This window comes from Condylura cristata, unplaced genomic scaffold, assembly GCF_000260355.1.
Source record: "Condylura cristata isolate star-nosed mole 26May11 unplaced genomic scaffold, ConCri1.0 scaffold00011, whole genome shotgun sequence".
NCBI lineage: Eukaryota > Metazoa > Chordata > Mammalia > Eulipotyphla > Talpidae > Condylura > Condylura cristata.
In genome coordinates, this window is record NW_004567112.1 from 2,041,403 (window position 1) to 2,056,522 (window position 15,120).

At 63.6% G+C, this 15,120-nt stretch overlaps 1 protein-coding gene across 1 annotated transcript in view; it reads left to right on the forward strand.

The window, feature by feature from the left end:
- Positions 1 to 5,152: 5,152 nt before the first annotated feature.
- DHX32 (DEAH (Asp-Glu-Ala-His) box polypeptide 32) overlaps positions 5,153 to 15,120 on the forward strand; it is a 13,744-nt gene continuing 3,776 nt past the window's right edge. Inside the window, 8 exon segments of the mRNA XM_004680368.2 lie at positions 5,153 to 5,503; positions 8,254 to 8,447; positions 10,505 to 10,877; positions 12,543 to 12,788; positions 13,631 to 13,730; positions 13,814 to 13,972; positions 14,737 to 14,955; positions 14,958 to 15,023. Of these exon segments, the coding sequence (XP_004680425.1) occupies positions 5,222 to 5,503; positions 8,254 to 8,447; positions 10,505 to 10,877; positions 12,543 to 12,788; positions 13,631 to 13,730; positions 13,814 to 13,972; positions 14,737 to 14,955; positions 14,958 to 15,023 (1,639 nt within the window). The 5' untranslated portion in view covers positions 5,153 to 5,221.

Sequence of the window (15,120 nt, forward strand, 5' to 3'; positions counted from 1 at the left end):
TCGGTTCGGGCTGGTTTTCCGCAGCGCGCGCCTGCCTGCCCGACCCGCCCGGCGGCCTGTGCCCGGAGTTTGCGGGCGTGTGAGCCAGGCCACAGCACCCGCACCGCGGCCTGTGTCCCTGATCCGGGCCGTTGGTGCTTGGAGGAGCGTGAGGACCCCGGGGAGCTCACGTGCGGGTGGTAGGAGTCGGACCGCGCCGAGGGTGACAGAGGTGAAGAAAAGTGAAGCTCAGGAGGAAAGAAAGATGGAGGACAGAGCCCTGCATGAGTTTGCGAAGTGGGGGGGCGGGGGTCCGTGGGTTGTCTGCAGTCTGGAGGTGAGACCTCCAGACCCTCTGACTAGACAGTGCTTGAGGGAACTGAAAAGAAGAGCCCTTTGGGGTCATGTCAGTGATGACTCATCCTGGCCACCGGAGTTTTCCTCCGGAGAGGACAAGGACACCCGCGGGAGGACTGTCCCCTCAGGAGAATCTCCCCACACCGCCTAGACACCCCCCACCCAGCTAGGCCCCGCTCTCAGAGTAGCCGGAAACCTTTCCAGATGAGTTGTCGAAGCAGGAGGGTTTGTGTGTGGGTGTGGACGAGCCTCTGGTATATGCGGAGCCTGATTCATAGCTGGCACAGTAAACCGAGGAACGCGGGGGAGAGGGGGCGCGGGACCTAGCTGCCTGCTCCTGAAACTTGTCTCCCCGTGGAGACGGGACCCCCGCGGGCAGCAGGGCCTCTGTAGCACAGTGTTCTGGAGCTCTGGTGATAAAACCTGTGTTTATTAACAAAAAGGAGATAGCGCCCGTTCCCCAGACAGGCATTCGCATGTTTAAAGAGAAAGTGGCCTTGTGGCCGTCTGCACTGTGTGACCAAGGCGCGTATCTGGCGGAGGGGAGGTTGGCACATGGAGGGTAGGTTGGGACGCGCGTCCGTGTCGTGACCATCCCAGCCTGGCGTGGGGCTGTCCCTGAGCACGTCTTGCAGCGAAATGGCTTAGGGATGGACGACTTTGGCAACTGTGAAAAATAACCTGTGGTTTTTTTTGGGGGGGGGGGGGGGGGGGGGCATGCATATGGGGGAAATGGCAGTTTGGGAGTGGAAGTGGAGGGAAAGGGGGGCACTGAAACATCCAGCCTCCCGCCAGCACCCCTGTGAGGCAGCTGCTCAGTGTGTGTTGAATGAGGGAGAAAGTTGCAGGACAGGGGCCGAGCTTCACTGGGCGGCGCCAAGCAACACCTGGTGTCTCCCAGGCCCGTCCCTGGACAAGAGTCGCCTCTTGCTCACTTGTGATGCGTAGCTACGGGCGGAACCGGGGCCCTAAGGAGCAGCCAGCTGGCAAAGGGGAGGGGGGCGCCGCCACCCTCTCTCCGCCACCTCAGACTTCAGAGCTAAAAATAAGTGAACGCGTTCTCTTTTCCAGCCTTATTGTTGCAAGTCCGAGAACGTTTTCATCTTGGATTTGGGGTTTGTTGACCTCTGCCACTCTGGATTCCCAAGGAGCTCACCCCAGGTCCCCATGCCGCGGTCTCCCCGGCAGCCAGGCTGCCCGCAGCTAGTGGGGCGAAGGACCGTCCGCACCAGGCTCCGCCAAGGCCCCCAGGGGGGCGGCTGCCGCCACGGCCGTCGTGGTCACCTGTCTGGAGGTCTCTGCACCTCTCCCCGTCGGGGTGCTGTGCCGCTGGCACTTGGCCCTCTGCTGTCTCCAGTTTCCTCCCAGTCGTGTGCTCACGTGCCCTTGGCTGGATCAGACGTTGTAGGAGCTGCCGTAACCTCGGCATCTGCCGGTTGGCTAGGTCTCAGCGCCTAGCGGCCCTGGTGGTGGACGTGGGAGGACAGTGAGAGCGGAAGCCTTGGGTCCCGGGGAGCAGCCCCTTGCCAGCCCGCCCCCGCAGGTCAGGAGCTGTCACTCCTCCTGGTCAAGGGGCGATGAGGCCACACGCTGTGTCCTGGCCCAGGTGTGCTCAGGGACAGGGCAGCACACATCTGGGACTAAAGGCCGTCTTCGGGGTGAAGGCTCGGTGAGGACTCGCTCCTGGCCAGGTTCTTCTGGCTTCTGGGGCCGGTTCATAAAGGAAGGAAGAGCGAGCAGAGGGCTGAGGGCCAGGCGAGGGGTGCGTGGGGGGGGCAGAGGCCGGGTGGCCAGAGCAGAGTGCTGACTTGTTGGAAGAGCGTGGGAGGCGGCGGGAGAGGCCAGAGCAGAGCATCCACGCCAGGAGAGCTGGAGGACTGCGGGTTTTGTCCACGTAATGAGGAATATTTGGGTCAGTGATATCGTCAGTTTTGCATCTGAAAAGGGATGAAGGAAGCCTGTGAGTGGGGTGGGGACCCCCAGTCAGAGGCAGAGAAACCCAAATTAGAGATTTTGTGGTAATTCAGGAAGGCGTGATAGGGCCACTGAGACAGGCAGCAGCGGGCAGGGAGGGGCCCTGGCTGAGAATGCCAGGTGTGGGGGTGAGGGGAGGGGGAGCAGGGGTGAGCCCAGGTGAAGGGTTGCTCCGCACCCCCTCGCCGTGGGATTCTGGGACACACAGGAAGAAGCCTTTTTCTTTCGTGGTAAGAAACGGCCAGTGCTTTGAGCATTATTAACTCCTGAGGCCCCGTCTTCTGGCGGTCTGGGACTCCCGCAAGGGGCTGTGTGCAGGAGGGGTGGACCCGGCCTCCAGGGCCTGCAGTTAGAACACAACTGATTTTTTTTTCTGGGGAGATTGTGTGGAAAGAGAAGAGGGTCCAGTTAAAAGCCCGGGCATGGACATTCTGCCCTGGGGTGGGGTGGAACCCCAGAGACTGAGGAGCTGAGACGGTGACCGTGGGGGCCGGAAGCAGAGAGCGGAGGCCCCGGAGTGGTTTCCGCCTCGGCCACAGACAACTTAGCTCTTTGTCTTCCTAACCTCAGTGCCGTTCTCCGTACTCTTGCACCAAAGTTTCCTGGTCCCTGGGTCTGCATGGTTCCCCTCGGGAGCAACAGGTCATGTGACGCCGCCCAGAGGCGGGTGCGGGAAGTCGGCCCGCAGACCCGCAACTCCGCACGGAATAGTCCGCCCAAGAAGTCAGAGTGACTGAAGGGCCCGGCAGCCCCGTGGCAGGCACTGCAGCCAGCCCTGCCTCAGAGACGCCTGTGCCCAGAGCCGAGCCCTTTCCCAACAGCGCTGGCTGAGCCCGGGGAGTCCCGCCTCTGCCAGCTTAGTTGAGATCGTCCCAGAAGGTGGGCTTCTTTTAAAAAACTGATGTGCAGGATGGGTCACCCTAGCTGTTTTAAAAAACTGATGTGCAGGATGGGTCACCCTAGCTGTAATTGGTACCTGCCGGTACTCAGTTAAAAATGAACCATTTTGAGTGGTTTTTGATGGCCAATTAGCTTGACCGGCTCCTTAAGTCAGAGCGATGCCAACTCGTTGGTGATCTAAACACAAGAAGTCCTGAAGTTTTGTCCTGTTTGCACCAGATGTAATGTAATGCTGGAAGCCGAATCGGATGTGTCTGGGAGCCCCAAGGGAACACGGCCAAGACCACCCGAGTGGCGCCCTCACACGAGGACGGCCTGGGTCTGGGCACGGGCACGCGGAGCCGCGGCCGGCGGCAGCATCTGCTGAATGCGCCTTTCAGAACTGTCCAGAGTCCCGCGTCCGCAAAGCGACACGCTGTCTCCTGGCACTCGGACGCCCGGCTGGCACCTCAGAGTGGCGGGCGCCCCTCAGCCGCGGGACGGCGTCTGAGGCCTGTTCGGGGACGAGGGCGGCCGGGCCCTACCTGCCCGCGCTCTCGCCAGGTTGGGCAGAGGCCCGGCCCCGCGCAGTTCCCCGGCTGGGCCGCGCCGGCGAGCGGAAGCCCCGAAGGCTTCATTTCCTCACTTGAAAAATTGAAATAATAAAGTAAACTCTCCTGGGGTCCTTAGGAGTTTGAGTGAAACAACCCGCGTATGAAGCGCTTGAGCACTTCCCACCGCAGCCGGGCGTGATAAGCACTCTGTAGAGGCTAATTGGCGGAATTAGCTCATTATCGCTGCTGCCATCACTGTTAGGCCGAGCTCGGCCGCCTGGCTCCCTGCACAGGAGGATTGTGGCGCGTGTGGGAGCCGTCCACGGCCAGGACTCATTCCCAGGTGCCCAGATGCCCAGGGGAGCGCGCCTGCCGGCTTGCTCCCGCAGGCAGCCCCCTGTGGCGGAGGCCCTCGCCCGCAAGTGGTCTCGGTCTCAGGCTGCTCGCGAGGGCTGGTGAGGAGCCCAGACAGTAGGGCCGTTTAATGGGGTACAGTAAAAAGTAATTCACGGGACAAGAGATCGTGAACTGCAATTGATGACTTGTTCTTTTTTTTTTTTGGCTTGCGTTTTCCTGTTTTTTTAATTTACCTGCTCAGTGGGGCTTATTCCCAGCCCCAGTGGCTGACCAGCGGTTGGGAGAGGAGGGTCCTCTTACCTGACGCTGGTGTAAATCTGGCCCTTTCTCGGGTGACTTCTCTTGTGCCTTGAATTAGATGTTCTTTATGGCCTCGTAAATCTGCCTCGCGGGGCTCAGGACCAGGAGTCTCCAGAAATAGTGTGAGAGTTCAGGTCTCGTTAACAAATAAGGTTAGCCTGGCCTCCGAGGGGCAAACAGTAAATCCACTCCTCTCGCTTGACTGGAATGTTCTCCTCTGACCGAGGGCCCCTCGGCAGCAGAGGTGGGCTCCGTGTAGCCAAGGTGGGTGCGCTCACCAGCCTCCTGGCCTTCCCCTTTGTGGGGTCCCAGTGTCTTAAAGTAGGGGTGGTGGTCACCTGACTGGCTGACCTCTCAGCCCGCTAGTCCCCTGCTGCTTTCTGTCCACCGAGGTCAGCCAGAGCGCCAGGTCCGATGCAGGCACTCTCCAGGCTGGCCGGGAAGACGGCAGCAGCCCGGCTTGGAGCGCCGAGTGACCCCGGGCTGCAGAGAGGGGAGATGCCAGCCAGCGCCAACACACAGTTGGCTTCTGTTTGACCACCTGGGCTGTGTGCTTTCGCATCTCGGCTGGGTACCTGATTTTCCTGTTTGTCTCTTTCAGTCTGGCTAACTGAGTCACTGAACGTCCGGGAGGTGCCAGGTGAGCCCGCGGGCCAGAGAGGCGCAGGTGCAGGCTTGAGGAGGGGTACCCACCGACACCCCACGCTTCCGAACTCTGGGCCTCCAAGCGGGTGCAGGGGACTCGGTGACGCCCCCGTGGGGGTTCCGGAGGACACACCCGGTCGGCCCGTGGCAGATGCGTCCGCTCGCTGCCCGACAAGATGGAAGAGGCAGCGCTGGAAAGCTCTCACGCTTCCCCCGAGAAGCGCTACTTCCCCGAGTCCCTGGACTCCAGCGATGGGGACGAGGAGGGCGGCCTGGCCTGTGAGGACCTGGAGCTCAACCCCTTTGATGGGCTGCCGTACTCTTCGCGCTACTACAAGCTTCTGAAAGAGAGGGAAGAGCTGCCCATCTGGAAGGAGAAGTACTCCTTTATGGAGAACCTGCTGCAAAACCAAGTGGTCCTCATCTCGGGGGACGCCAAGTGCGGCAAGAGCTCCCAGGTGAGTGGCCCCAGGCCAGTGGCCCCCGGCCAGTCCTGCTTCCGCCTCCGCTCCGGGCTTCTCTGGTGTTCCCCACGTAGTTGCGTGTTGCCGGCAGCCTCTGTCTGAATAGCGACGGTATCTGAGCCAGACCCAACCCTGGAGCGTCAGCAGCTCAGATCCGACAGTCCCGCCACCTCGTTTACTCAGGCCAGCACAGCCCCAGTTAGTGACACCCATGGGGTATTCATTGTGCTTCCTGCGCCGCTAAACTCTCCCGGGATAGTCAGTAACAAACACACGGTCTCGATGCGTCTGTTCAGCGGGAGAGACGGCAGGTGCGCACTGGCCCGCCCGCCGCGGGCCGGCGCGGACTCCCGGGACGCGGGAGTGAAAAGCACGGGGTCCGCGGTGTCCTGACTTGGAGAGAGCCGACTGCGCAAGCAGGCTGGGCCGGCCACCGTCCCGGGGCCTTCTGTGAGGGAAAGACGAGGGCAGCCACGAATGCTTACAGGTTTTGTGCTTTCAGGGAGCTCTGTACCTTGCTTAAATTGTAAAGCACTTTTACTATGAGATTCATTTATGGATTCTTACGATGGAAGAATTAGAATAGGCTGCATGGGCGAGGTACCAAGCCCATTCCTTTTTCAGATGAGGAAAACGGGGGTGACTTGTCTTTCCAGTGCCGCATCACTGAGCTGGAGCGACAGGGCCCCCCCTCTGCACTGCCCCCCGAGTTGTTTCCGCCTCTGAGCACACTTGTTTAAATGTAGCTTGAGAAAAGGGGCTGAACAGGAGGGCGTTTTTCACTGTGCAGCGAGTAAGGGCTTATTGTGACTTGCTAACAAAAGCCTTCAGTTTGTCACAAGAAGCAAATGAGTATAATTTCCATGAACAAATGGCAAATTTAAAAAGTATTATTTTTGTGTTGCAGTAATTCCAGGTTTACAAGAAAGTCGCAAAGAAAGTACGAGCATTTGCAGTCTGTCACCCACATTCCCTAACACTGGGGCCTCCTCACTCTGCGGGGCCGTTCTCTGTCTGCGCACACCGTCTCCCTCTCACACCTTCCGAGAGGAGGCTGAGGACGCCATGGCAGCTGCCCCCAGGCACCGTTGTGCACGTGTAGGAGGACGACACAGCTGGTGGCCAGGGGCCGGCGTGCGTGGTGACAGCCACAGCTCAGTGGCAGGTTCAGGTTTCACTGACTGGCCACCGACGGCCTTTGTGGTAACGAGAATTGTTGCTAGTCCAGACCCAGCCGAAACCGATGTCACGTTTCACGGTCGTTTCTCTTTGGGCACCTTCCATGGGCTCGGCCCTCCGGTTCCTTGTCCTCGGTGACCGTGACCTCGTCCGCGGCCGGCGGGGGGCGGTTTCTCCGTGACGGGTGATGGGCCGAGGCGGCGCTCCTGTGCTCTGCTGCAGTCGCTGTCCAGCCACTGCACGGCCACGGACGCTCGGGCCACACGGCTGGCTCTCCGCTCGGATCCTCTGGGGGCTCCTCACCACATGTCACTGCGCCAGGGGACGGACGAACCCTGCGCTCCTGCGCGCAGCCCGCGCGGCCCCCCAGAAGGCTGAGCTTCCTCGTCCCCTTCGTCATCCGAGGACTCGTGGATTCCTGTCGCACGCTCCCCACCCCTCATGGCCCGCAGTGGCCTGCATCCCCGACGGGCCTCGCCCCTGGGCGCAGCTGCGCTCTGCCCTCGGGGGCTCCGCCCAGCCCAGTTCCTCGTCCAGGCTTGGAAGCACCATTTTTCACAAGGTCCCTGTCCGGCGGGGCAGCAGGGACGGCGCGTGCAGCCTGCGCCTGGGCATGTCCCTCACGTCCGCGGTGTCGCCGAGTCACGAGCAGCCCGGGTCGCTGGGCTAGCACCCACCTGTGCTCACCCGGGGCGCGTGCGGGGACCTGCCTCCAGCCTCGGGGCGCTCTCCGTCCTGACACCGGACAGTCCTGGGTGCGGGCGCCCTGCCGCGGAGGGCTGGACACTTCGGGCGCGGGGTGGTCCTCAGGGTGCCTTCCGGCTTCTGGGCTGCTTGACCCTGGGTGAGGTCTGCGCGCACCGGCCGGACGCGGGAAGCTCGGTCCTGTGCTCGGGAGGGGCATAAAAGCCTTCTAAACGCTTAGATGCTTTAAAATGATACTCGTGGAAGGATTTAAAAAACACAAGAGTCTCCTGCCGGGCCTGGAGGTTGCAGTATGCGAGTGAACTCAGGACCTCGGCGCCGGTAATTGCTGCACGAGTGAACGTGGTAACAGTCAGTCACTCCACAGTACCTTTTCGGCAGAATCATTTTGAAGTAAATGTGTGGAGTCGACTCTCCCGCTGCTGGTTCTCGGGCCTGACTGGGCACCGAGTGTAGGTGCCCAGCGGGGCTGCGGGCTGACCCGGACACCTCAGTGTCTGCGAGCCGCCGTTGTCACCCACGTGCCACGAGGTGCGTGCGCTGCTGGCCTCACAGGGTTGACCGCAGAAACTGCTTTGTGCTGGCGCTTTCTGGAAACCAGAACACCGGAGCCTCTAAAGACAGTAGTCTTTCCAGAAACACGGTCAAGTTTCCGCTTTCTTTAGGTTTCCCGCTTGCCTGCCCGTTTGCCTGGAGCCCGCCGGCCCCTGCTAACTCCCGTGCCGCCTTCCCTCTCCTGGAGCGGCCTCCTCCCCGCCTGCTCACGCGGGCTCGCCGAGCGCTCACGCGGCCCCGGGTCGCAGGCGCGGGGGCCCTCGGCCGAGACCGGCCCACGCTGACCCCCGTCTCTCTCTCCCCAGGTGCCCCAGTGGTGCGCCGAGTACTGCCTGTCCGTCCGCTACCAGCACGGGGGCGTGGTGTGCACGCAGGTCCACACGCAGACCGCCGTCCAGCTCGCCCTGCGGGTCGCAGATGAGATGGATGTTAACATTGGCCATGAAGTTGGCTACGTGATCCCCTTTGAGAACTGCTGTACCAGCGAGACCATCCTGAGGTTGGTTTGGGGGTTCCGCCGCTCCCCGATGCCTGCTGCTCCCCTCTGGCCCTACAGGAGCCTCTCTCTTGCCGTCTACGCTTTAAGCACCTTTGCTGAAACAACAGCTGTCTGTCACCGCCTGCTTTGCAGCAGTGGTGCCCCCCGGCCCCTGGGGCTCCGTGCCCAGACTTCGTCAGCGTGCCCCAGAGGCCCTAGAAGTTATGACCTGTCTGTTATGGCCCCCAGAGACCCGCTGGCTCGGGCTTCTCAAACGCCCACGCCCCGCCTTGTGTCGGGGCCAGTCGGCCCTCGGCCACTTCGTCGGCCTGGCGCCCCTCGCTGTTTGCAGACTGTCCTGCCTGAGCCTCCTGGTGCCAGCGCCTCCTCAGTGGGGACCCAGTTGTGGGAACAGAACATCCCCTTGATGGTAGCGTTTTGGTAAACTTGCCTCGCACAAAGGGTTCCCAGCGTTGAACGCCGAGGAGGGCACAGAACAAGAGCAGCAGCCCGGCCAGGCCCCTGAGCAGGTCTGCCTCGAGGCCCCTACCGGCACAGGCTTAGGGCAGGTGCACCCCACCCAGAGGGCGTGGCCTGCGCCACCTGCCCCAGGGCCTCAGCGTTTGCACTGGCAGCCACGCACAGCCCATCGGGGACCTGGAGGCAGTGCGTCTGCACCCCACGCTCGGTGTGGCACACGTGGCTGCTCCGGGGAGGACGGAGGGTACGTGGGCACGTCCCCTGCCCCTGGGTCCTCATGGGCTGGCGAGACCTGCTGGGGTGCTGGGCGCCAGGCTGCGTCTGGTGAGCACCGACTGAAACTGAAAGCATTTCGGGCCGCGTGCCGTGAACGGCGACGCTCGTCCCCGTGCTCGCTGGAGGGCCTGGCGCCCAGCCTGCAGGTGTGGCACCACAGCGCTCGTGAGCCTGACATCCGTGCCGTGGGCCGTTTCTCGAGGCCAACGGGCAGCTGACCGGGCGAGCTCACGGTCTTGCCGGCCAGCGCTGGGTGACTTGAAGCCCCGGCTCAGAGTTTCAGGCCTGACCCTCTGGCATGCACACTTACAAGAATTGCTCAGATGTGATGGTGTAAGTTTAGGAAAAGTTATGCGTTTCTGTATCTCAGTTTCCCACAAATTTAGCTTTAGGAATTTAAAGCACGAACTGCGGCCTTAGCCTCGGCCGCGCAGCTCTGCTTGGGAGCACCTGTAGATACTCCGTGCGCTGGGCTTCTCGCGTGAAGGCCGCGGCCAGGTGTTCCGTTCGGGAGCGAGGGCCTGACGGCCGTCCTGAGGCTGCGCCTCGGTGGCCTGGCGGTTACGTAAGCAGCCGGAGGCCGTCCTCGCTCGCCACGCCGCTGAGTCCCCCCACCTCGGGGAGCCAGGCGTGTCTGCAGGCGCACGCCAGGGCTCCCTCGCCCGCGGGAAGCACTTACCTGAAGACTGAGTCGGGCCCAAGCACCTCCGGGCAGGCCGGCTCACCGCGCAGGTTTAGCGCGGCAGGAGGCAAAGCCGCTTCGGCAGAGACACGCGGCCGGGTGAGGTCAGCGGAGCCCAGGAGGGCGGTGTCGGGGGCCGAGCCCCGCCGTGGAGCGCGGTGCTGCCGGGCGGCTGGTGTGCGCTGCAGGCGGGCCGCGTGCCCTCCACTGCCGGTTCCGAAGCTCCGGGCGGAAGGCGGCAGCCCACTGCGTGCGTGGGTGCGGAGCCAGTCCCAGGGCAGGACCCGCCCGCGGGGGCGGCTCCCGGCGCCGGCCACGGGCGCTGCAGACACCGCCAGTCCCCGGCTGGGGGAGCCTCGCTAGGCGCCTCCAGGGTCAGAGCAGTGAGTGCCAGGTGTTTGCGGGAGCGGGAGCACGCGAGGAAAGGACTCTGGGAACTGGCGGGAAACGCCGCTGGCGCCGGCCCTCCCTCTGCTGGCGCTGCCCGCCCGTGGCGCGGCCTGTTGGGCACTTCCCTGCGTGGTCACGACAGGGGCTTGTCAGCCACGTGGATGCAGCCCACGCCTCGGTCAGTGTCCCTCGGTGGCGTGAAGGAACCCGGCCGGGTTCCCGCGCGCTGACTGGGCGCCGCTCCCCGCAGGTACTGCACGGACGACATGCTGCAGAGGGAGATGATGTCCAGCCCCTTCCTGGGCAGCTACGGGGTGGTCGTCCTGGACGACGTGCAGGAGCGCAGCGTGGCCACTGACGTGCTGCTGGGGCTCCTCAAGGGCGTGCTGCTCGCGCGGCCGGAGCTGAAGCTGGTCATCAACGCCTGCCCGCACCTGGCCGGCGGGCTCGGCGCGTACTATGGGCACGTGCCGCTGGTCGAGGTGCGGCACGGGCGCCCCGTGGAGGTGGTGCACTTCAGCGGGGCCCAGCAGTGGCCCCTGGAGTCCCTTTCGCGCCTCGTCCTGGAAATCCACCACTCGGGGGAGCCAGGCGACATCGTCATCTTTATGGCCGGCGAACAAGTAAGTAAGTAACCCCGAGGTGGCCCCGGGAGGCCGCTCGCCGGCTCTGTAGCCCTCCGCTTTGCTGCAGCGCTGTTTACACCTAATCTGTCACAGCTCGGGGCTTTTTTGACGCCTTAGATGACACACAGCTGGGGGGATAAAACCTGTGCGGCAAGGACAGCGAGGAGGAAGTTTCCGCGGGTGCACGCGGCTCTGACCACCGAGCAGGGGCCGAGGGCGCAGCGGCCATCTTCCGGCTGGCCTCCTTCCGGGGAGCAGGCCACAGCTGCCGGGCGGGCTAGGGGTCGTGCCCCCAGCCCTCCTCCCCCAGCCTCCCGGGAGAGGAGCGTCGTGACACAAGGGCCCCCCGCCTCCCCCGCACCCTCCCCGGCTCCCCCTCCTGGGCTCCTACAAGGGATGTGTGGGGCGTCTTCGCTTGCGTGCTGGAGGGCCTCCCTGCTGCAGAGCTGGCCGCCCCTGGCCGGGCCTCGCGGCGTGCAGGGACCCCACTTACCCCCGGTCCGGCCGAGCCCGCGCCCCTCCGGTGTCGGAGGAACCCGACTTTCCCTCCCAGAGCTGTGGCTTCCCGGGGCTTTGGTGCGTGTCATGTCACCCAGGGTGCCGTACTGGCTTGTAGACCTTGATCCAAGTGTGTTGTGATTCTTGAGATGACAGCAGTGTGGGCTGGCGACGGGCCCCGGCCGTGGGCCTCGGCTGCCCCCGACAGCGAGTCTGCTGCGTGCAGTGTGCAGGGTGAGGCCTCCGGCCGCAGCTTTGACGGTTTCCCGCGTGGGTTGTGCCCACTGCCCTGAAGGAAGCAGTTGAGAGCCCCAACTCCATGGCTGCGGCGCGCCTGACAGGGTCGCACGAGTAGCTCGCACACATGTTCTTGAAGAGTGAATCCTCTGCCTGTCGACGTTGCCATGACGTTCCCTGACCCCGCACGATCCAAAGCCTCGGGGTGGGCCCGGGGAAGGTGATAAAGCTGAAGGAGGCGGCAGAAAGGGAACACCTAGACAGTCTCGGGGCCACCGGTCGAGGCGCGGCAGCAGGGGCCGAGGGAGACGCCCCGCCCGCCTGACGCCCCGCTGCACGGGGACACGCAGCTTCCGGAAGAGAAGTGCCCGACAGTCGGAGAGGTGCGCGAGCGGCTGTTGCCCGGGACTCAGCAGGAGGCTCCAGTAGGGTTTTGAAAAGCCAGTGGGGGGTTTCGGCTAACAGAACGGGGGGCTGGGGCCTTCTCATCCATTCCCACTCGCTTCTCCTCAGCTGTCGCCAGTGGCGCTGTGGCGCGGTTGACCGCGTCCTGCTGGCGAGGGGAGCCGGCTCGCCCGGCGCCCGCCTTTCCTGCCCACCCTGGCACCGGGTCTTGGTGGGACGGCCCGAGGACTGCTGCAGGGCTGGGGGCCCCCACTGTCCAGAGGCACAGCGGTGACAGCAGCGGGCCGAGTCGCGAGGCTCCGTCTCGCCGTCTCCGGCAGGGACGCAGCGCGGCGCCCAGAGGCAGCCACGGCCCGAAGTGGCGATGTCGCTTAAAACCGTATTGACCTCGTCCGTCACCCCTCGACCTCAGGCCGGTGCCCCCCCCCCACACACACACGTGAAGGCGAGCGAAGGCGCTGGCCGGACCCTGCTTCCAGCAGTGACATCATCTCTGGGATGGGCTGTTTCTTCTCCGCTCAGGACATCGAGAAGGCCTATCAGGAGGTCTGTCAGGAGGGCGCCAACATAAACCCGGATGCCGGGGAGCTGGCGGTGATCCCCCTGTACCCCAGAGAGAGGTGCGCCCTGTTCAAGCCCCAGGACGACGCGGAGACGCGGTGGCAGGCCTCCCCGCGCAAGGTGGTGGTGACGGCCAGCTCCGGGGAGGCACTCATCTGCAGCAAGACCGTCAGATTCGTCATCGACGTGGGCATGGAGAGGAGAAAGGTGACCGCCGCTTCTCCCCGTCGGTTCCTTGAGTTCCGCCCATTTTACTGGCCAGGGAGGGAGACGGGGTGGGCTCCCCCTGCGGTCCTGGGTGCGCGGGAGACGGACGGCCAGGGGCGCACAGCAGACACTCTGCTGTCTGGGGGTGGCGGGTGCCAAGGCACACCTGCTGGGTGGCCGAGACAAGGGCGCAGGGCACCTCGTCCACACGTTGCCCCACCCCCGAGGGCACGTCACCGCACCCTGCGATCGGGGCACTTAGTTAGCATCTTCTCCAGCTTCGCCTACACTGACTGAAATGTCCACAGATCCTTGAGGGTTGACCCTGAAGTGTAAGGATATACATGTGTATAAATGTTTTTTACCACTCACTTTAAATAAGAAATCCTGGCCTCGAAGGCTGTCAGGACCTCGTGTCGTCTTACAGTGACGCGCCAGCCCGGTCGCCGCGCAGGGCCCCTCGCAAGGGACGAGGGCTGGTCTGGCCGAGTCAGCGCGCCCGGGGCAGGTGCCCGCAGGGAAGCGCCTCAGCCACGGTGCAGCTCTTGTGCGTGGAGGGCGGGGCAAGCTGACTGGAGGGTGGAGGCCTCTGGGGCGCAGGTGGGCCAGATCCGGAGCCGCGGTCATTCTCGGCACCCTCGGGCCAGCTGGGTTTCGGCAGGTGACGCTGAGGCCCGTGGTCACCGAACGCAGACCGGGGCCCCTTAGCACAGCCCGACCGTCCTACCTCCGGGCGGGAGAACCGTCTTCTGCAAAGAAAACGAGCGCGTCCCCAGGTGCAGACGGTCACCCCGCTGGGCGTCCTGCGCTGCGGCGACGCTGACCGGCCGCGCCCCCTGCAGGTGTACAACCCGCGGATCAGAGCCAACTCCCTGGTGCTGCAGCCCATCAGCCAGAGCCAGGCGGAGACCCGCAAGCAGATTGTCGGCGCCTGGGGTTCAGGTAGCGGCGCGGACTCGAGACTGGCCTGTGCTCGCGGGGCGAAGGCCACGCAGGGGCCTGGAGACTGTCCCTTGTCTTTTCAGGAAAACTCTTCCGCATGTATTCTGAGGAATTTGCGTCCAAAGTCATGCAGCCCCTGAAGCCGGCAGAGATGCAGGAAGCCAACCTCACCAGCATGGTGCTGTTCATGAAGAGGATCGACATCGCGGGGCTCGGCCACTGCGACTTCATGAACAGACCAGGTAGCCGGGTGGCCGGGCGGGGGCGGCCTTGTCGCGAGCCCTCTCCTTCTGAGGGAAGCACACTCTGGGGGTGCTGATAGAACACCCCAGTGCCACGGGCTCTCACCTGGTGGACCGTCTGCCACTGGCCGACGCGGGCGACCGGCCAGGCGAGCAGAAGTGAGGGGTGTGGAGGGGAGCCCCAGTGACCAGTGCAGAGAGAACTGTGGGCCGTCGCTGTCTGCAGGTGAGGCACGGCCTGGCCACCTCAGTGGTCAGTCGGACTGCCCTGGGAGAGCCAGTCCAAGGCCGTGCCTTTGCCATCTAGGTCAAACTTAAAGTGGCCAGCAGAGCGTGGAGTAGGCCCTGTTCCAAGTGACGGAGCTGCCCCTGAGTGAGATGGGAAGGGCGGGAGGCTGTGGGAACAGCTCACCACCATCTGGGAGCCATGCAGAGTGGACACCCCTCCTGCCAGAATGCCGTGCCTGTCCCCCGGGCCCAGCAGGAGGGCCGTGTTCCTCACCAGGCTCAGTCCTGCCCTGAGAAGTTTGGGTGCTTTTCTAGAAATGCCCCCCAAAACACTGAAAGATCAGTTACTTCTTTCAAGTCCTGGAGGAGCAGTGGGGTGGCTGAGGGAGCGGCCAGGCGAGACCCCGGGGATCACTGTCCCTCGCGTCGGGCCCAGTGTTTGAGGTTTTGTGCAGGAGGGAACCTCAAGGACCTGCTTCTCCCTCTGGGCGGAGACCTTCTGACCATCTTTCCTACCTTGTCTCGGCCCGCCGCAGCCCCAGAAAGCCTGATGCAGGCTCTGGAAGACTTGGACTACCTGGCCGCGCTGGACAACGACGGGAATCTCTCTGAACTTGGGATCATCATGTCGGAGTTTCCTCTCGACCCACAGCTCTCAAAGTCCATCTTAGCGTCCTGTGAGTTTGACTGTGTGGACGAAATGCTGACGATCGCCGCCATGGTGACAGGTACGGCCTGCGCGCTGGCCAGTCCGCACTGTGGGCCGAGACGCACTGCTGGGCTGTCAGCCGTCACGTGACCGGGAGCGATTCGTTTAGCTTTTAGAAATGACAGTGAAGAGTTTTCGTAGATTACCAGAGATTACTGAAGAAGGGCCCTGTAGGGATTACTTCAGCCGGACGAATCTCAACGCCAGCGCC